A 22,504-nucleotide genomic window follows, 5' to 3' on the forward strand; every position below is an offset into this window, starting at 1 on the left:
TATTGAGATCTAAATTAACATTGAAGGTAACAAGTGCAAAAAATATGTGTGACGTTATATTAGTCTTTGTTTAAACATGCAAAGTTCACCAGTACTAGAGTCCTGACCTTATTTATGGTTAGTGATCAGCTTTTAAAGGTCTACTATATAATGAACAAAGAGGGAGTATTATGGCTAAGCTTCGAATTTCCGTGCACCCATGGTGGAAGACTTGATGAGTTTTGTGTTCGACAAGATACAATATTTATAAAATTTAGTACCTTCGATATTCATAAATATGCATTGGGATCGGAGAAAGAGAGCTCACGATGTAAGAGAGTGATATGAGATATTAAAACTGTGTCTTTCAGTGTTTGAATTATTCATATGTTAAATATGAGTGTTAAAGAATCACAAAACTTTCGCAAACATGGTTGACTCTAAACGAAAGTGGAAATAGATCAGTGTAGACTATGTGATTAGTCTATCACATTTATTGATGAAATTGTGTTCCTAGTTTGGGTGATTGTGACAGACTGAGCGAGATTGCATGCCTGAATCTGATTGGATTGCGTATATAGCATACTAGCCTACGCAATGATATGTTCAAGGGACAGTGCAATGGCACGAAATGCTCATATCGTTGTACAAGATAAAAGTAATAGTGCATGGAATATTTACATAGGGGTATATGAATGTGTTCCATCATTGCCGTATGTGTGAGCAATATATAGGGGTGTTTCGATTTGATCCATCGCTTTCATATGTAAGAATAGCGGATGTGTTCTAGTATTGTACTGTGATAGTGGCTATTGGATGTGTTCCAGCGCAATGGTAGCATAAGCGAGTATGAGTATCCAGTCTCTATACTAGCCGGATAGATATTATATAGCGAGTAGTTCATACTTAGTTTCTATCGACCGAGATTTTCTCATAATAGTTACTAGCCTTTTATGAAGATCCTGTTGTTTGAGGCTTTAGTACAGTGGGTTCATTCATAAGGTGGTCAGTTCGAACCTAGGGAGTCATAATTGTTGGGCTCAGATAAGGTTTAGCAAACCTTGGAGAGGTTGTACTGAATACAGGAACGACTTTCGCCAGCGCAAAATCGACAAAAGTCCAATGTAGATAAGAAAGTTTGTAATATAGAGTTCATGAAGGTTGAAAAGGGTCCTTTTTTTCAAGAAGAAAGTTAGGCTATTCGGGCAGAAAGGTGGTTTAGTACCAGGTATATTGTTCCATATGAGATTTCAGTTCAAATTGAATTAGTGGCGTATATATGTCTCGAACCATAATCACATGTACCGTGATGGCTCCTATCGGGATACTAGGGAAGCTGACAACTCATAAATACAGGCATCTATAATAAAAACATACTGACATAGGCTTAAGTAAATAAAATCTCATAATAACTGGAAGAAAACACCGCAAATCCGGATATCACTGAGTACATGAGAATCTATACAATAACATGGTCTGACTACTGAACATTGTCTAGGAAGGTAGAACAATATAAATAAAACTAAAAGAAAAAGGAGGAGAGTCAAGGTCTACGGACGCCAAGGCAGCTACCTCGATAGTCTCCGAACTGAATAAGCTCCAACACTAGTAACCTATGCAAAATCACCATACGGATCTCCAAATCATATACGAACCTCCAAATCAATATTCTGACACAATCTTAAGTCCAAAATCACCATACGGATCTATCGGAACCATCAAAACTCCATTCCGGAGTCATTTACACATAAATCAACACCCGGTCAACTCGTTCAATCTAAGCTTCCAACCTTGGGACTAAGTGTCCCAATTCATTCTGAAAAATCCCCGGAACTAAACCAACATATGACAACAAGTGAGCATAGAATAAGCAATTAATAGGCGAATAGGGCTGTAATACTCAAAACGACCGGTCGAGTCGTTGCATCCTCCCCCTCTTAAACAAAAGTTCATCCTCGAACGGGTCTAGAATCATACCTGGACTCTCAAATAGGTGTGGATATATGCTCTGTATCCCATGCTGTCTCCCAAGTATCCTCCTCGACTGGATGACCTCTCCACTGCACCTTCACATAAGCTATATTCTTTGACCTCAACTTTCGAACCTGCCGATCCAAAATGGCCATCGGCTCCACATCATAAGTGGAATCACCATCCAACTGAACCGTGCTGAAGTCCATAGGAAGAGACAGATTGCCGACATATTTTCGGATCATGGAAACATGAAATATTGGATGAACAATCGATAGACTAGGCGGCAATGCAAGCCTATAATCCATCTCCACAATACTCTCATACACCTCAAACAAGCCAATATACAGACGATTCAAATTGCCCTTCTTCCCGAACCTCATAACAACCTTCGGGAGTGAAACACTAAGTAATAGCTTCTCTCCCACCATGTAAGCAACATCGTGGACCTTTCGATCGGCGTAATTCTTCTATCTAGATTGCGTCATGCGAAGCCGATACTGAATCAACTTAACCTTGTCCCACACATCCTGAACCAAGTTAGTACCCAATAGGAGAGCTGAACCTCACCCGGCTCAAAGCAATCCATCGAAGACCGAAAAAGTCTCCAATTCAAAGCCTCATATAGAGCCATCTGAATGCTCGATTGGTAGCTGTCGTTGTAGGCAAACACTGCAAGCGGTAGAAACTGATACCAAGAACTCCCAAAATCCATGACACAAGTGCATAGCATATCCTCCAGTATCTGAATAATGCACTCGGACTGTCCGTCCATTTGAGGGTGGAATGTTGTACTCAACTCAACCCGTGTGCCTAACTCTCATTGCACAACTCTCCAAAACTGCGATGTAAACTATGTGCCTCGATCAGAAATGATGGACACTGGCACTCCGTGAAGAAGAACAATCCCGCGAATGTAGATCTCAACCAACCATTTTGAAGAATAAGTAGTCCCAACTGGAATGAAATGTGCGGACTTGGTCAACCGATCCATAATTACCCAAATAGCATCAAACTTCCTCGAAGTACATGATAGCCCAACTAAGAAGTCCATGGTGATATGCTCCCATTTATACTCCAAAATCTCAAGCCTCTGAAACAATCCACCCGGTCTCTGATGTTCGTACTTCACATGCTGACAATTTAGGCATCGAGCTACAAACCCCACTATATCCTTCTTCATCCTCCTCCACCAGTAGTGCTGTCTCAAATCCTGATATATCTTTGCGGTACCCGTATGGATGGAATACCACGAACTGTGGGGCCCCTCAAGAATTAACTCATGTATCCCATCTATATTGGGTACACAATTTTGACCCTGCATCCGTAACACCCCATCATCCCCAATAGTAACCTCCTTGACATTACTATGATGAACAGTGTCCTTAAGGACAAGAAAATGGGGGTCATTATACTGACGCTCTCTGATGCGATCATATAAAGAAGACTAATAAACCACACAAGCTAGAAGCCTACTGGACTTCGAAACATCTAACCTAACGAACTGATTGGCCAAAGCCTAAACATCTTATGCAAGTGGTCTCTCACCAACATGAATAAATACAAGGCTACCCATACTCACCGTCTTTCTACTCAAGGTGTCGGCCACCATATTTTCCTTCCCAAGATGATACAGAATGGTAATATCACAGTCCTTTAGCAGCTCCAACCATCTCCGCTGCCTCAAATTTAGATCCATTGGTTCGAACAAGTGCTGGAGACTCTAATGATCCGTAAACACCTCACAAGATACATCGTAGAGATAATACCTCCAAATCTTCAATGCATGAATGATGGCTGCCAATTCCAAATCATGAACAAGGTAGTTCATCTCATAGGGATTCAACTGGCGCAAAGTATAAGCAATCTTACTACCCTTCTGCATCAAGACAAACACAATACCAATTTGAGAAGCATCACAGTATATTGTATAAGAACCCGATGCTAAAGGTACAACTAGGACTGGAGTTGTAATCAAGGCAGCCTTGAGCTACTGAAAGCTCTCCTCACACTCATACGACCACCTGAATAGAGTACCCTTCTCTGTTAGCCTGGTCAAAGGTGCTACAATGGACGAGAAACCCTCCATGAAGCAGCGATAATATCCGACCAAGCCGAGAAAAATCCAAATATCAGTAGCTGAAAACAGTCTGGGCCAACTCTGAACCATATTTATCTTCTTTGGATCCACCTTAATCCCTTCGCTGGAAACCGCGTGCCCCCAGAATGCCACCGAACTGAGCCAAAACTCACACTTGGAGAACTTGGCATAAAGCTTCTCCTCCCTCAACCTCTGTAATACAATCCTCAAATATTATGCATGCTCCTCCTAGCTATGTGAGTACATGGGGATATCATTAATAAATACTATGAAAAACGAAACAAGATATGGATAGAATACACTGTTCATCAGATGCATAAATGTTGCTAGGGCGTTGGTTTGCCCAAATGACATCACAAGGAACTCATAGTGACCATAGCGGGTCCTGAATGCCATATTCAGAATATACGAGTGTCTAATCTTCAACTGTTAATGCCCATACCTCAAATCAAACTTAGAGAATACCCTCGCTCTCGGAAGATGGTCAAATATATCATCAATGCGCGACAAAGGATACTTGTTCTTCATTGTAACTTTGTTCAACTACCTATAGTCGATGCACATCCGCATAGTACCATGTTTCTTCTTTACAAGTAGAACTTGAGCACCCCAAGGTGACACAGTAGGCCTATTACACCCCTTATCAAGAAGCTCTTGAATTTACTCTTTCAATTCTGTCAACTCCGTTGGTGCCATACGATACGAAGGAATAGAAATGGGCTGAGTGCTCAGCACCAAGTCAACACCAAAATCAATATCAATGTCATGTGGCATGCCTGATGGGTCTGCATGAAACACATCCAGAAAGTCATGCACTACCGGAAAAGAATCAATAGTAGGAGTATCAACACCAACATCCCTCACAAAAACCAAATATGACAAACACCCCTTGCCAACAATCTGTTGGGCCTTCAGATAAGAAATCACCCTGCTGGGAATGTAATCTAGAAAACCTCTCCACTCAATCCTTGGCAACCCCGGCATCGTCAATGTCAATGCCTTAACGTGACAATCCAAAATAGCATGACATGGAGATAACCAATCCATACCCAAAATCACATCGAAATCAACCATACTAAGCAATAAGAGATCAACTCTAATCTCCAACCCCCCAATGGTCACCATACACGACCTATACACACAGTCTACAACAATGGTATTGCCCACCGATGTAGATACATGAAGGGGTGAAACTAAGGACTCACAGGGCATATCCAAATAACGAGCAAAATATGATGATACATACGAATAAGTGGAACGACGGTCAAATAATGTAGAAGCATCCCTATGACATACTGAGACAATACCTGTGATCACTCTGTCTGAATCAACGGCCGCTTTCCTTGCAGGAATAGCATAGAATCGAGCCTGACAGCCACCTGATCGACTTTCCCCTCTAGAGCGACCTCTAGCTGCTTGAGCCCCACCCCGAACTGGATGAGCAGGTGGTGAAGTAACTGGTGCAGAAGTCATAGCCTGACCCCTCTACTGAACTGGACCTCCCAAAAGGAGGGGACAATACCTCCTCCTATGTCCAAACTCCCCACACTCATAGAAACCTCGATCAGTCAATGGGGGTAGGGACTGAATCAAACCTCGAGAACAAGAATAACTGCTAGAAGAACCCGACATATATGAACCCTGAGCTAGTGGAGTACAAGATAAACTCTGAGCTGCGACAGCATTGAGAGATGACTTACCCGGAAAAGCACTATATGAACCATGGCTAGCTGTTGTGCCATGATGAATTGGACGAGCCATCTGAACGGGACTATAAGGACGACCCCTACTGTGGTGGTTTGACCCCTAAAAGAAACACCGCTGAAACCACCCGATCCACGAGGCCTCTTGGCCTCCCTATCCTCACACTCCCGACTATAGACCATCTCTAGCCGCCTAGCATTATCAACAAACTCATTGAACCTAGAACCTAATACATTCTCCCGAGTCATAACAAAGAGCAGTCCATAGTTGAGGACATCAGTGAATCTCCTGATACTCTCCCTCAATGTGGGAACGACCAGACCACGTGATGAGCCAACTCTGAATATCTCATCTTATACTGGGTCACAGACATACCCACCTAGCATTGCTGCTCAAACTGCCTATGCAATCGCTCCCGATGGGTCGGTGGCACAAACCTCCAAAAAGAGAACGGAGAACTCGTGCCAGGAAAATGGTGCAACATCTGCTATCTTGATTCGCTCATAGGCTTCCCCCGTCGACTAAAAAGTAGTGAATGAGACCCCACTAGTCTCCATAATACCCGCCGTGCAAACAATCCGTTGGCACCTATCCAAGAAGTCCTGGGCATGCTCTGACTCAGCCCCACTGAATGATGGAGGCAAGAGCCACCCAAATCTCTCTAGTCTCTTTTTGCTCCTTGTAACTCATAATGGGACCCACATGGGCCTGAGCAACTATAATCGGCTGGGCTGGTAGTACATCCGAGAACGGGCAGTGGGAGTTAAGGCACCTCCCCCGGCCTGAGAAGTGGCTAGCGCGGCTGGAACTGAAACCGCCAGAGCAAGGCTAGTGCGAACGGTCAATATCTAGGCCAAAGCCTCCTGAAGGCCTGGAATCACAATGGGCACAACTGGTGCCTGAGCTAGTCCTACCAGCTCCACCATATCTAGGATCTGCTCCTGAGATAGAGCAACTGGTGGGTCTACCGGTGCTACTCTAGCTGTTGTACGACCGCAGCCCTGGCCTCTCGTGGCCCTAGCTGGTGGTACAGGTGGCCTTTCACCCGACCCGGTAGCACGTGTCCTCCCCATATGTGAGAGAATAGAATTACAGAAGTTTAGTTTCCAGAATCAACAAATTCGCACGACAAGAACACAAGAAAGTGAAGTTTTTCTAATGGTTCGGCAGCCTCTTAAAGATAAGTACAGACATCTCCGTACCCATCCACAAGACTCTACTAAACCTGCTCGTGACTCTTGAGACCTATGTAACCTAAGCTATGATACCAACTTGTAACGACCCAAAATTACAACTGCCGTGATACCGCCTATCGCGATACTACACAAGCCGACAACTCACAAATACATGAGTCTTTAATTAAAACACTGAAATAAGCTTAAGTAAATAAAATTTCATAATAATTAAAAGAAAACACCGCAACTCAATACAAAATTTTCCAAAATTTGGGTGTCATTGAGTACATGAGCATCTATACAATTACATGGTCTAGCCGCTTAACACTGTCTAGGAAGGTAGAACAATATAAATGAAACTATAAGAAAAAAGAAGAGGGTGAAGGTCTACGGACACCAAGGAAGCTACCTCGATAGTCTCTGAACTGAATAAGCTCTAACACTAGCAACCTTCATGCCCGAAAGTACCTGGATTTGCACAGAAGTACTGTTTCCCAATAAGAAATAAGCCAAGCCAAAATTATCCTACTTATAACTTTCATATCTAGATCTGGCTCCTGAAATCCTTACTTGTTAGAGTAAATGAACTGTAATTCATGTTAGAAAATATGTTTAGGCTATGTGCTTATTTTGTTGAGGCCTAGTAAGGCTCTTTTGAATTATCTGCTTTAACTGTAATTATGTGCTCAATCATGAACTTTCATTTGCATATCATATCTCAGTCTCCGCTATCATTTACTGATACATTACATGTCTTATTTTTTGGGCTGAGTAGTATGAGATTATGAGCCCTTGAGACTTGAGAGATTGATGACTGAGTTGGGCCAGAGAGTCAAGTTGAGAGTGTTATTGTGGATTGGGATGTACGCCACAGCAGGACATATAGGATTTATATTAGTGCTTGGGAAGGATCTGCCCCTCCGGAGTCTGATATTCCAGTAGTGAGCGCAGGCACAGTGGTTTATATTTATGTGCTTTGGTGAGGGTCATTGATGTCAGGCACCCGCACAATGCTTATGATTGTGTGTGTGATGGGTGGGAATTTGACATAGGCATATTGAGTGCTCTAGGAGTGTGAGTACCTGGAAATGTCACTGTGATACCTTACTTTTGACTTGCATATCTGACATATTGTCATAGAGATGTACCATTCCTCATACTAGCTATACTTGACATGTTTTTATCAGGGCTGGCCTTAAATTGTGAACTTGAAAGCATGCCTACATTTTTGTACTATGAACGAGCTGAATATGGAAGATTCTCTGAGTTATTACTGTCATTCTCATTGTTATATATGTGTTGTGATTATTTTGGTTCTGATTGTATCCTTTTAATCTCATCACTGCTTTAAGCCCACAGTTAGTTCTATTACTTATTTAGTACATTGGGTTGGTTGTACTCATACTACACTTTGCGATTCATCTGCACATAAAGGTACATCTGGATGCGGTGATTGCTAGAGTGGTGCTAGTACCTGCTCGGAGACTTTGAGGTAGCTGCTATGATACCCGCAGACCTTGATTCTCCTTCCTCTTATTTTCTTCAATACTGTTCTACTATTCAGACACTTGTACGAGAGTTTGTTTTATGTTGAGATATTGTGGTGCTTATGTACTCATTGATACCAGGTTTTGGGATGGTTATAGTAGAGTTATAGTTTATCAGATATTTATGAGATTTTCTGTTGTTGAGCTTATTAAATCACATTTTAATTAAAATGCTTTGTTGTTATGTGATTGTCGGCTTGCCTAGTAAATGAGTTAGGTGTCGTCACGACAGGTTGGGATTTTAGCTCGTGACACCCCATCAATCTCAAAACCTTGCATAAATTTGTGCAGGGTCAACAAATAAACCTCAAATCATCCCTATTGTCCCCTCCAACCGCGAATCCCATTGGTTCCTTCCCTATTTCATCACTCAACTTCAAAATGTCTAAAACCTAAAACCCTAGCTAAAATACGAAACTTCAAATCATTCGATTTTCTTATGCTCCAACAAATCGGAACATGCATGAAGTTCTTTCATAATTTCATCATGAGGATTCGATACCTAGAGGTCAAACGCAGTGAACTCTATATTTTAGAGCCTTAGCCAATGAATTCTGAGATTCAAGTCGCTCGGTTAAAATCCTTCGATGACTTTCCCTTTGTCTTCTCTGATTTTTACTCTCTTTATTTTCATCATCTGATAATCGTCATCTTCCACTCACCATTTCAAATTTGTTAACCCTAGTTATTTAATGTCAATATAAATAAAGTCTTCAATGCTCTTACCTAACAGACGATCTAGCATGAACATACAACAACACACAATTGAAAGAATAGGTTTTTAACTGAGTTCTCACTTTTCTTCCTCTCTTTTCCAGCTCTGAGTTCATTTACTGTTTGAAGTTTGTGACTTTGGTTCCTAAATGGCAAAGCGAAATATTTTGTTTGGTCTGCTGCTCCGAGGAAAGTTAGTGTATGATGACCCTTCTTTTTGTTTGATTACCTGTGTTGTTCCATGATTACCATAATTTTTCTATTAAAGTGCCTTTCGTTTATAATGTATGTTTATTTGTTTATGATTGTTACCTTGGTGTTATATGTTATCCTCACTGCTTGAGATAACTTGGAATTATTAATGTTAAAAAACTATCAATATGAATAAGCTTCACCAAATAAATGTTTCCCTAAATTGAATAATCTGAACCTTGTTGAATTTTTGTAGCTAATTATAGACCTTAATGATTCTCTGCATATTCTAATCTTAACCTTTCTGATGTCTTGTTGATATCTTCAAGCCTGCTTCACAGTTTCACATTGATTAAAACTACTACCCGTTGATCTATATCATGAACATGATTTATTTGTTTTGATAAAGTTAGGACTAGGGTAGTTGTGTACACTTAGAGATTTAACACAAGTCTGCTACTATAGTTATCCGTTTAGTTGCTTGTTTTCTTGCTATTCAAGTATGTTTTGCAATTCTAAGGTTCCTTGAAACATTATGCAAGTCTTCTATTAATCCTCGTGTTTATGCTTAGTTATACATGTGAGCTTCACTAGATAGTTGTTTCCCTAAAGTGGTTGACCTGAGTATTTAGGAGTTTCAGTGGTTAATTACACATATGTCCTGTCATGTTTTCTAGCTTAATTCTGGTTATATTCCTAACTGTCTTTAAGAGGTAATACTTGTTGTCTTTGTGATATATCACCTCTTAGATTAACTATTCTGTCAGCGTATCTAAACCGATCCTCATCATCATGTCCGGACTATCACAGTCAACCTGTTTACCTGGATTGATTGTTCTGTTACTAGAACCATGCATACTTAATATATGTGAAACTTTCATGTTCTGAAACTTCTGTAACGAACCTACTAATTTGATTCTATGTCATCTGATCCTTTGTTATGCTCTGTGGTCTTTCAATCCTTTAAGAAAATCTAGTGAGGATTTCATGTAAAGGATACTTATGCCTAGGCTCTCATACTTCTCATTTAGAGTTGTATTTTCACATAAAAAGAAACTGAAACATGCTAAGCTTATATAAGTTTATTGTGATTCACCTATGAACTTGAGGGAAACCTATTGATGTTTGCCTGCCCTATTTGATTATTACACTGTGTTTATATGAATGTCTTCACTCTTAATAAGCTTAGTATGAATTTGAGATGGTGAACTTGAAAGAGTGAGTGATCAAGTTACTAGCCTGGATCAGGATCAAAAGTTGATTTGATTGCCTACATAAGTATTTTTGTTGACGTGCTTAGAAATTCTAGACAAGATTGTCAATTTATACATCTAGTGAGGATTTAACCTATGTGTGAATCTTCGATTGTTCTAAACATAGTCTGATAGTTGTTGAAGTACTGTAAATTCAATTAGAAACTCTTGTTAATTCTAATCAGCTAATAAGGTTAATGGAATTAATATACATATCCTCTCTACCCCCTTGGATCATCAGACTTAGCACTTAAACCTGAAACAGTCTACTTGTGTTTACCTCTCTTTGTTTCACATATGTTATTAGTCCTCTCAAAGTATTCTGGTACATGATAAATATCCCTGTGTATTGAAAGTGTTGACAGAAGCCTACACTCTCCTATTTGGATTGTGATTTTAAAGTCAATAATATAATTTTTGACTGTTATACTTTGGTAATGGTATTCTGTGTGGCTTCTGCATTAAGAAGAAATACTTGAGCCAGTGTGATACTATATTGTTTGCTACAATGAATGCCTTATTTGCAACTAAACCTGTAGGGAAGAGTGGATTTGAATGGGTAAGGGAATTTGTGAGTGGGATCTAGTTTGTGGTTGAGTTGCTCTACCTGACAAAAGCATTGCTCGGGGTCCCTGAGACCCTTGTAAACTCTAAAGTGCCAAGGATCCAAAGGGTATCTTGTCCATGAATGGGATTTTGCCCTAATACCTTAATCATTTGCACTTATTAATCCCTTTAGGATTAATGCTTAATGAAAATAGCTTCACTCTGATTATTAATCTGCTTACGCTATTGGGCCTTACATTGTCTTTACTACATCCTTAATTACAGTATTTGTTACAGTCATATTGGGCCTCATATTGGCTCTATCATACCCTTTGTCATATTTGAATGCTATATTTTATTGGGCCTCATCACAAATATTTTTCTTTTATTTTGCATATGTGATCGAACTAGGTCTATTGCGTTCTCAAGAACTCTGGCCCAAGTTCTAGCATGTCGCCCAAGTCAATGAAGCCTGCCGCTGCTATTTGAAATCTGTTGTGCCAACATTTCTTTAGGCCCAAATTCGGAGTCCAGTTTCCCTTACCTTCCTCACTACTAGATAAATTGAACTTTTTATTTGTTTTCTATATATATTATGACACTAACAATATTGATTGAATACTCTTATTATTCCTTAATCCTTTAGGAACCTAGGAAAGCCAAGCTCAATAGGTAGTAAAAAAGAATTACTGTTACATTACAATCAATTATAAAGCTTCAACCCTTTGATCATTTATTTTCACTCTATAAGATCTCATTTTTATTTCACACTAACTGTTTCTTTGAAGCTCAAAACAGATTTGAAAAGAAACCAAATCTTCTTCTAAAAGCCGGAATTGAAAGATGATTTCAAAGTCAGTTTCCTATAAACAAAAAAATGAAACACATTCGCATTCAGGAATTACTTCAACAAGTTTTCTTTTAAACATGGATACAAAATTTAAAATCAATTTTTAAGGTATACCTATGACCCATTTTCTAGTAGCCTTTACTCTACTAGAGTTATACAAATAACCATACTATTTCAAAAATAAAGTATTCAAAACATAGCCACATCTTACATCTTTTCAAATCTTGTAGATGTGAACATTGTAAAGATATTTTCAAATCTTTTCAATCTTGTAGATGTAAACATTTTAAAGGCTTTTACAAATCAAACCTATATCCTCTTTTAAAGGTACATATACTATTTTCTTTCAAATGTTAGGCTTTAAACAAAACATAGAGTAAGCCACATTTTTAAGCACTAACTAAGTGGAATATAGACATCTAATTCCTTAAACCTAGTCTAAGTCCTATGGAGATACCTCAGGTAGATTCTAGGGGGTGTCTAAAACCTTCCCCTTAGAAAAACAAGAAACATTACCTATTAATCTACCGGTTAGCAGACTAATAGGATAATAATCTAATGATTGAATAGGTACCCTAGTATACCTTTAAATATTAGGTGGCGACTCTCTTTCATCAACAACGGGAAAACCACTAGGTGAATTTTGTTTTGAATCATACAAAATAGGGTGCAACACCTCTTAAAGTTAGTTTTTAGAGTGTTCGACATTATTGGATAGGCAAAATGCTACGCAACACTTGGAAGCACGAATTACAGGTGGTTTTCTCTCCGTTCTTGTTTAATCTGTAGTGTATTTCTTTTGAATATTATTATGATTGTTTATACAATTATGAGTAGCTAAACTATATTATCTAGGGTTTGATAGAACATACAGGAGGATGATTTTTCACTGTGTTTAATATAAATTTTCCTTTGAATTTTTATACTTATTCAACTATGTTTTCATTGTGATTGATTGAAGAGCTCTCAATTACTTGTACATATTTAGTGTATATTGCTTGAATAAGGGCACACATTTAGGTAGTTGTTGAACAACATCACTCCTAACATATATGAGGAATCAATACAGAGAGTTTAAAGGTGAGATTAGGAATAACGAAATCTTGGTGCGATCATAGTGAGCGGTAAACTAGTGCCAAAGTTCGACACCCAAAGTACTCATGGTCGGTAGAGAATACTTAGGCCAATTTATACGAAATTTAGCAGGGAGGATTTCGACAATAAGGAAAATTATAACCCTAGACTTTTCTAATCTCCTTTACAACATTTACTCTGTTAGTTATAAATTACAGTATTTTAATTACTTTGCCCTTAGTTAGTAAACACTCAAGTCATTATTTAATGTTTCTGAAGGTTGATTACTTGAATTCTTGTAAAACTAGTGGTTGTGAGTATTAAGTTAATTTCCTGTGGGATTCGACATCAGACATGTAAACCAAATTATATTTGCAATGACCACTAGACCTCGTAGGAGGCATAGTTGGGTGTCATCAAATTTTGTCATCGTTGTCGGAGAATTAACGGTGTTATTATTTGCAACGAGCAGAATTGCTAGGATTCTTAATTTAGTCAAATTTCTTGACTTTAAATTTCATTATACTAAAATTCTAACGTTTGTAGTTTGTGTGTTACAGGTATATGCTTAGAAACTCCTCGAGAACTGGTAAAATGTTCGAAGCATTACCGGATCCTGAGAAAGCGTTCAAGGCATTAAATCGTGCAAACAGGAAAGTTAAATGACAACAACACCCAAGAGAACAAATTTAATTAGATATGGGTGACGTTTTGGACAATTAAAATAACCGAAATAATGGGGATAACCTGAACAATCAGGGTGTGGCACCACTGGTGCCAGAGGAAGCCTTGTATGATTGGGCATAACCCACCGCTAAAAATCTGGTAACCGCAATTGCAGTCCTTCAGATACAAGCAGAATAATTTTAAATCACAAACAACATGCTACATATGTTGTAGAATAAGGTACCGTTCTCCAGGTATTACATTGACGATTCATGGCAACACCTGAAACACCTTTTGTCAATTTGTGACACTCAAAGGAAATCGAATGTGACATCAGAAGCAATCAAATTTTTATTGTTTTCATTCTCAGTGATTGGAGCTTAATTTTCTACCCATAAACTCCATCACCACTTGGAAGGAATTAGTCAAGCTGTTTTTGAATAAGTTTTATCCACCCAATAAGACTTCCAAGCAAGTTGATGAAATATTGAGCTTCAAGTAGAAACTAGCAGAAACTTTGCAATAAACGTGGGATAGGTTCAAAGGGTCAAGTGTCCACATCATGGCATTCCAGATCAAATGTTGGGACAAAAGTTTTACATGGGATTGACAGATAGCTTGAAGGCCAACTTTGATGCTTCAGCATGTGGAATTGAGACACTCCAATTACCCCTATAGTTCACTAAATAGCTCTGGACCTGAACAACTCCATAGCTGAGAATATGGCCAGTTTGATGACTCAAATGAGTATTCATACCAAGGAGATTGGTGAATTAGGCCAAAAACATTTTTATATAGTTGATACGGCTAGTGGAGGATTATGCACACCATCCATTAACCAACCAGATTTATGCTCGTGGAGTGGTGAAAGTGACGGCCAGAACCACTAAGAAAATATGAAATATGTGGGCAACTTTTGGGGCCAGAGATAAGGTGGCCAGAATTGGGGACAAGAGAATCAGCAATATAGACCAACAAAGCAGCAGTACAATAATAATAATAATAATAATCATGGAGTTATATAACCACATGGTCAAGTTATGCCTTATCAAAGACAACAAGGATACAATTAGAAGAATCAGTAGCCAGCTTATCAACAACCTTAATAGCAACAGATAGTGAGACAAGATGATGGGTTGCTCAAAATTAAACGAATGTTGCAACAACTCATTGGGTCCAACGGGAAGATAGAATAAAAGGTCCACTAGATGCAAGAAAAGGTAGTATCACACGACTCAACTATCAAGGGCATTGAGGTGCAATTAGGGCAGATATCCATGGCCCTTAACAATCTTCCTCAAGGTACGTTACCTGCAGACACACATGTCAATCCAAGAGAGCAGGGCCCGAAGCAACTGATGGTTAACAGTCTGAGAAATGGTAGAGATTTAGATTTGGAGCAAGAAATAACTTGAGAAAGCCGACCAACTAAAACACTTGTGCTAATACCACTTGAGGTAGATGAATCAACTAATTTAACTGAGGTAATAGTACAACATGCGCAAGATGACACACCACAAAATCGGGGAGTGCGACCGACACTCAACCGAGTGAACCCGGCCGAGCAAGCTTATTAAATTTCCTTCTACCCAAACTCATCCATGAATGGAGATAATACATATTTTCATTAATTAGACAATAAGGTGATCATGTATACAATATAAATTAATTACTGATAGTTTCATCATTTTAAAGTCTCAAATGAAATAAGTAATACAACTACAACACAATATAATTTGACTTTCCCAGCACCGATATACAACCCACACTATGTATATGGAGCCTTTATAGATAAAGAAGAGTACTATGATACTGCTGACAACAAAGTCCCGGCTATACCTCAAACACAATACACAAAGAACAAAAGATACATGATCCCAGAATGAAGTGGGGCTCACCAAGTGAGCTGGGAAGAGAGTGTACCGCTATCACTGATCAATGTCTCCTATTGTGGAACCACATGCATCCATTAAATATGTAGCGCCCCCGGCAAAAGGGACGTTAGTACCGTCGAATAGCACTAGTATGTATAACTAAACACCCTCTCAATATAATGAATAATATTACGAGGAACAATCATATAACTAATGGAAGCCTCGAGCAATACCAAAACATCAAGTTAAGAACCACATAAGATTTCAAGTAAATTTCCATATTTTTAAGTTGAAGATCCTTAGTACCGATATACCATCGTTCACAATACCATTATTCACAATACCTATACTATCGTACTTTTAACACAGAGTCCGATCATGGCCCAATCGACTAGGTCATCTCATTAGAGACATCTACCACAATCACACTCAATACCAATACCACCGAACTTTTAGCACAGAGTCCGATCATGACCCGATCTGCTAGGCTATTTCATTAGAGACATCAACCACAATCCCTATTTCAAATACAATTTCTAGCACAATCACCACCATGTGTGCCACATGGTGTCCGATCACGACCCGATCGGCTAGGCCGTCTCATTAGAGACAACAACCTTTTTATATCAATCATCGCATTTCATACTTATTTCACATCTTTTCATTTCATTGGTACTAATGGCCATAATTATAAAATCATTCCTGGCAATGTTGGCCGTATTTAGTATTTCATGATCATCTTTTCACTTTCAAATATCATCCTCATCATCACCACCAACAACAATTCAAATCAAGGTGTGTAGTACATATGTGAGCAATTAGGAGTCTAAGGCACATAGACATATTTCACAGAATTTGGCATAATAGCCTTCGTTTGAACTTGACTTGAAGTCGAAACATTACTAATGCATAGCCCATACTTGTACCCATTCTCAAATGATAACATGACATGATAATAGCATTTGGGATACTTATTGAACATATATCTTTCAACACAAACTTACTCGGAATACCCAATTTATAATGAACCACTCGGCTTTTACATAAATTACATGAATATCGTGGGATTCAATTCTAAGAGAAGAGTTTAGCCAACATACCTCAATTGAGCTTCCTTAAACTCTAAAATGTTCCGTAAATCTTAGCAACTTCAATATATTTTATAAATGTAACCAATTAAACCAAAAATTAGGAAGAAGATTATGGTTCTAGCTCATTTGAGCATTCTATCAAACACTAGGTGTGCATGTTGTTATGCATTTCAATCTATAGTTGAGGCAGAGTCATCCAGATATAGTTATTATGGGTATAATCTCAGCCTATCATAGAGATGCTTCCTTGTTGTTTGATCCGAGTTCTACATATTCTTATGTGCCTTCATATTTTGCTTCACATTTGAGTATGCATCGTGGTTCTCGTTATGTTCCTGTTTCTATGTCTATGACAGTTGGGGATTCCATAATAGGTGATCGGGTGTACATGTCTTGTTTTGTTACTATTAATGGTTTCGATATTGTAGTTGATCTTATGTTTTTTGATATGGTGGATTTCGAGGTTATTCTTGGTATGGAATGGTTGTCCCTGTATCACGCTATCTGGGATTGCCATGCAAAGACTATGACTTTATCCATGTTGGGGTTGCCTAGATTGGAGTGGAGAGGGACTCTAGGTCACTCCACTAGTAGGGTGGTTTCATATTTGAAGGCTAGACATATGGTCGAGAAGGAGTGTTTGGCGTATTTGACTTATATCCATGATTTTAGGGCGGAGGTTCCTTCTATGGATTTGGTACGGGTCCTGAGTAAGTTTCCTGAGGTGTTTCCTATAGATTTGGCGAGTATGCAACCCGATAGGGGGTATCGACTTGTTCATTTACTTAGTTTTGGTCACTCAACCCATTTCTATTCGACCGTACCATATGGATCCTAGCTAAGTTGAAAGATTTAATGGATAAGTTGCAGGATTTGCTTGACAAGGGGTTCATCAGATTGAGTATTTCACCTAGGGGTGCGCCAATGTTGTTTGTTAAGAAAAAGTACGGATTGATAAGGATGTGCATAGATTATCGGAAGTTGAACTAGGTCACTATCAAGAACAAGTATCCATTGTCGAGGATTGATGGTTTATTTGACCTGTTTCAGTGTGCTGAGGTGTATTCAAAGATTGATTTAAGATCTAGCTACCATTAGGCAAAGATTGGGGCATGATATGTCCCTAATATAGCTTTTAGGACTCAATTGTGTCACAACGAGTTCTTGGTGATGTCATTTGGCTTGACAAATGCCCCAACAGCCTTTATGGACTTAATGAACTGAGTGTTAAAGCCTTATTTGGATTCCTTCGTAATTGTCTTCATTGCTGATATATTCGCTTACAACTGTAGTCGAGAGGAGCATGAGCAGCACATACGGTAGTGCTTCAGACTTTGCAAGATTGTCAATTTTATGCTATGTTTTCAAAGTGTGAGTTCTGGTTAGACTTTATTGGCTTTTTGGGTCATGGGGTGTCATGCGAGGGTATCAAGGTGGATCATAAAAAGATTGAGGCAGTTCAGAACTGGCCTAATCCTACTTCAGCTATAAAGATTCGATGGTTCTTGGTAGCTTACTATCATCGGTTCGTGGAGGGGTTTTCATCTATGTCTGCCCTATTGACCAATTTAACCTAGAAGGGTGCACTTTTCAGATGGTCCGATAAGTGTGAGGCAGGATTTTAGAAGCCCAAGACTGCATTGACAATACACAGTCCAATTCGGGATCTTACACTGTGTATTGTGATATATCGTGTATTGGACTTGGCGTAGTATTGATGTCGGATAGTAGGGTGATTGTCTATGCGTCTCGTAAGTTAAAGGTTTACGAGAGGAATTACCCTGTGTATGATTTGGAGTTTGCATCCCCTGTTCACTCTCTCATGATTTGGAGGCACTATCCATACGGGGTTCCATGTGAGGTCTATACCGACCATCAGAGTCTCCAACACCAGTTCACGCAGAAAGACCATAATTTGTGGCAGTGGAGATGGTTGAAGTTATTAAAAGACTATGATATCATCATATTATATCATTTGGGGAAGGCCAATATTGTGGTTGATGCCTTCAGTAGAATAGCAGAGAGCATGAATAGTGTGGCATTTTTACCGACAGTGGAGAGGCCACAAGCCATGGATATTTAGGCTTTGGCCAACCGGTTCATCAGGTTGGATATTTTGGAGCTTAACAGGGTTCTTTCTTGTGTTGTGGCACAGTCATCGCTGTTGGAGCATATCAAGGCTCGGTAGTTTGATGATCCTCACTTGTTAGTGTTGAAAGGCACGCTTAGCGGTGTAGTGATAAAGGTTGTGATTGGAGATAATGGTGTTATGTAATGACCCGACCGGTAATTTTATGTATTATTGCCTTGTTTCCCCCATTTGATGCTTTACATATGTGTATTTGTGATGATCTGACTAGCGGGGGATGGTTAATTTGGTTTCGGGGGAGTTTTTGATTGAATTGGGAAACATAATCCGTTGGCTGGAGGCTTAAGTTGTAAGTGTTGACCGGAGTTTAAGTTTTGTGTAGATGACCCAAGAATGGTGCTTTGATGGTTCCAATAGGTTTGTAAGATGCTTTTGGACTTAGGTGTATGCCCGAATTTTGATTTGGGATTTTCTAGGTTGATTTGGTTCTATTTGGCAAAAAGTAGTAAGTAGATGGTTTATAAGACTTATAGGTTTGATGTGGAGTTGATTTTGATGATATGAGGTTCGGATTGTGGTTCCGGGAGTTGGAATAGTTCTGTCGTGTCATTTGGGACTAGAATGTAATATTTGAGGTCATTCCAAATTTTTTAGGCATATTCGTCGTAAATTTTGAATTTGGAAAATTGGATTACTTCCTTATGTTCAAATTGAGGTGTGGTTCGTGATTTTGATATTGTTTGGTATGATTCGAGGCCTCGAGTAGGTCTATGTTATGTTTTGGGATTGGTTGATGTGTTTGGACAGGGTCCCACGGGCCTCGAGCGTGTTTCAGATTTATTTCAGATCAGTTTGAGTTATGCTGGCATTGCTGAAGATTGTTGAGTCTTGTGTTTTTGCATCTACGGAATTGTGGTCGCATATACGAAGCTGCAGAAATGGATGATGTTACACAGAAGCGGACTGGGCTAGAGGCAAGGGGAAGACTGCAGATGCAGAAGTTGGAATGTAGAAGCGATTTTGCAGAAGCAGTAGGAGGATAGCAGACGTTGTTAGTCGGGGAATAAGCCATTTCCGCATCTCCAATCGATTTTCTGCAAATGCGACATTTTGGACCGCAAATGCGGAATCGCTTGACAGTCTATTATATTTTGAGGGTTTGTCATTTTTCATTATTTAGAGTTGTGGAGCTTGGCTATATGCTATTTTTGGAGGGATTTCACAATAATTGAAGGGGTAAGTACACTAATGGATTTTGGTGTTAGATATTAATTATCCATGGATTATTACACCCAGTTTATGTGAATTAAAGGTGGGATTTGGTGGATTCTGACTATGGTTTTGGAGAGTGGAAATTGATGACTTGAGGTTCGGATTTGGATGAAACACGCATATTTGGACTCGTATTGGAATAGGTGTTCGGGATTTGTGAGTTTTGTCAGGTTCTAGGGTGCGGGCCCAGGGCTGACTTTGTATAATTGCATCAAAATCTTAGCTTTACTAATTAGGGTCACTTTCTATGGCTTCTATTGATATTATAAAGTTGTTTTGGCTAGATTCGAGCCATATGGAGGTTGATTCAATCGGGTAGGGCTTTCTAGAGTACTCATTTAGCTTGCTTGAGGTAATTATCTTACCTAAACTTGGTTGAGGCACTAGTTGCCTGAGTTATTAGTGAAAGCTACATGCTTTGGGTGGAGCACATGTTAGGGGATTGAGACCATCTGCGTATACAAAGGTATTATCCATGCTCGGGGGGGGGAGGGTAGTGTTTAGGCTATTATATGTCTTGAATAGATTGTTAAGCTTCATGTTATCATACTTCTTATGTTTTATTCCTTTCGTGAGCAATTTGGAATCATGTTAGAGATTTTTTGTTGATTGATCACCTATTCAAACGTGTTAGTTGCTATTCTTGTGGCGTAATCACCTGATTAGAACTGTGGTAGCACACTTCGCACATTCCTATACTATAGCATGTCACTTATATCAGTCCATGAGTATGTATATTAATTTACATTATTCATGTACATGTATCTTTCTATGTGCTTTATGTGTGATATGGACTGGGTTGATAGCACGTAAGTTGTCTGTGCGGACCTGAGTTATGTTAGCAGGTGAGTTGCCCGTGCAGTGCGTGGATAAGGATCCATCCCCCTAGGGTCACCCTCTCATGTTTCTCTCTTGATGGTGTACATGCAATAAGAGGAAAACTGGCCATTGTGTTTTTTGGTTATTTAATAGTTCTCGACTTGCAATTTCCTTGGATGTATAAATGTTTTATTCACATATCTTTTCTATATGCTATATCAGGAATGTATACATTCCTTACTTTTGCATATCTTCTCTGTATGTTGGATCTTTAACTGAAATAAAGCATGTTCGCTTTTTTGTGCACCAAGGAGGCTCACTCTGATTTATGACTTGATGATGTTATTGCTGTATACTTGTGAGATTTATGAACTGTACGGGTTATTAGCAAGTATTATTGATAATTCATCTCTTTATTACGTCGCCAATGTTAGTTATGTTACTTGTTGAGTACATGGGATCGGTTGTACTCATACTACACTCTACACTTAATTGTGCAAATACAGGTGTTGGCCCGCACTATGGGTAGTTGTGTTTTGTTGCCAATAGTTGCAAATAGACTACGCAGAGCTACATTTCGACCGCAGACCTTGGAAACTCTTTACATTTTAGTACTGTTGTCTTTCTTTTAGATAGTATTGTTATTTTGGTATTCCAGACTTGTATATCTATTTTATAGCTCATGACTAAGTGTTTACCAGTTCTGGGAGATTTGTTATGTATAGGCACAGTTATTTTGTGTTATTGGCTTTAGACCTATATTATTCTCGTTATTTATATTATCTAGTACAACTCTTATTATGTTTGGCTTCTCTAGAAAGTAAGTTAGGCACCATCACAACCGGTTGGTGGTTTTGGATCGGGACTTGTTATGCGGCTTCAGGGCTATTTTGGTGTTCTGAATGTTGATGGGTTGAGAGAGTTGATCCTTGAGAAGGCTCACAGTTCATGGTATGACATTCACCTAGGTGCCACGAAGATGTACCATGATTTAAAGAATCACTACTGTGTTTATATGTCAATAGGTAAAGTATGAGCATTAGAAACCGGGTGGGTTGACTCAGAGATTTGAGATACCAGAGTGTAAGTGGGAGTGCATCACTATGGACCTTGTGCTAGGCTTACCACAGACCTTGAGGAAATATGATGTTGTATGGGTTATTGTGGTCCGGTTGACTAAGTCCACACACTTTATTCTAGTGATGACATCCTACTCTTCAGAGCGGTTGGCACAGATTTACATCTGGGAGATTATCCGCCTGAAGGGTGTGCCCATTTTCATTATTTATGACTGGCGCATGCAGTTCACATCACACTTTTGGAGAGATATGCAGCGTGAGTTACGCACGCAGGTCGAACTGAGTACCGTGTTTCATCCTTAGACACACGCAGGATATATTGCGAGCATGCTCTATAGATTTCAAGGGTCAGTTGGACCAGTTCTTACATCTAGCAGAGTTTGCCTACAAAAACAGTTACCAGTCTAGCATCCAGATGGCTCCATACAAGGCCTTATATGGGGAGGCAATGTCGTTCTCCGATTTGTTGGTTTGAGCCCGGTGAGGCTAATTGTTTCAAAGAGATTTG

General features: G+C 39.3%; 2 protein-coding genes across 2 annotated transcripts; both read right to left on the reverse strand.

The window, feature by feature from the left end:
- Positions 1 to 1,964: 1,964 nt before the first annotated feature.
- Positions 1,965 to 2,381, reverse strand: LOC138904653 (uncharacterized). Its single transcript, XM_070193159.1, has one exon. The coding sequence runs from the start codon at positions 2,379 to 2,381 to the stop codon at positions 1,965 to 1,967; it is 417 nt and encodes a 138-aa protein (XP_070049260.1).
- Positions 2,382 to 4,711: 2,330 nt separating this feature from the next.
- On the reverse strand, positions 4,712 to 5,524 carry LOC138904654 (uncharacterized). Its single transcript, XM_070193160.1, has one exon. The coding sequence runs from the start codon at positions 5,522 to 5,524 to the stop codon at positions 4,712 to 4,714; it is 813 nt and encodes a 270-aa protein (XP_070049261.1).
- Positions 5,525 to 22,504: the final 16,980 nt, after the last annotated feature.

The sequence above is a fragment of the Nicotiana tomentosiformis genome, chromosome 2 (assembly GCF_000390325.3).
Source record: "Nicotiana tomentosiformis chromosome 2, ASM39032v3, whole genome shotgun sequence".
Taxonomy (NCBI): domain Eukaryota; kingdom Viridiplantae; phylum Streptophyta; class Magnoliopsida; order Solanales; family Solanaceae; genus Nicotiana; species Nicotiana tomentosiformis.

Excerpts from the sequence above, each read along its gene's own strand:
- LOC138904653 (XM_070193159.1), bottom strand. The coding sequence starts at position 2,381 with ATGGTGGGAGAGAAGCTATTACTTAGTGTTTCACTCCCGAAGGTTGTT.
- LOC138904654 (XM_070193160.1), bottom strand. The coding sequence starts at position 5,524 with ATGACTTCTGCACCAGTTACTTCACCACCTGCTCATCCAGTTCGGGGT.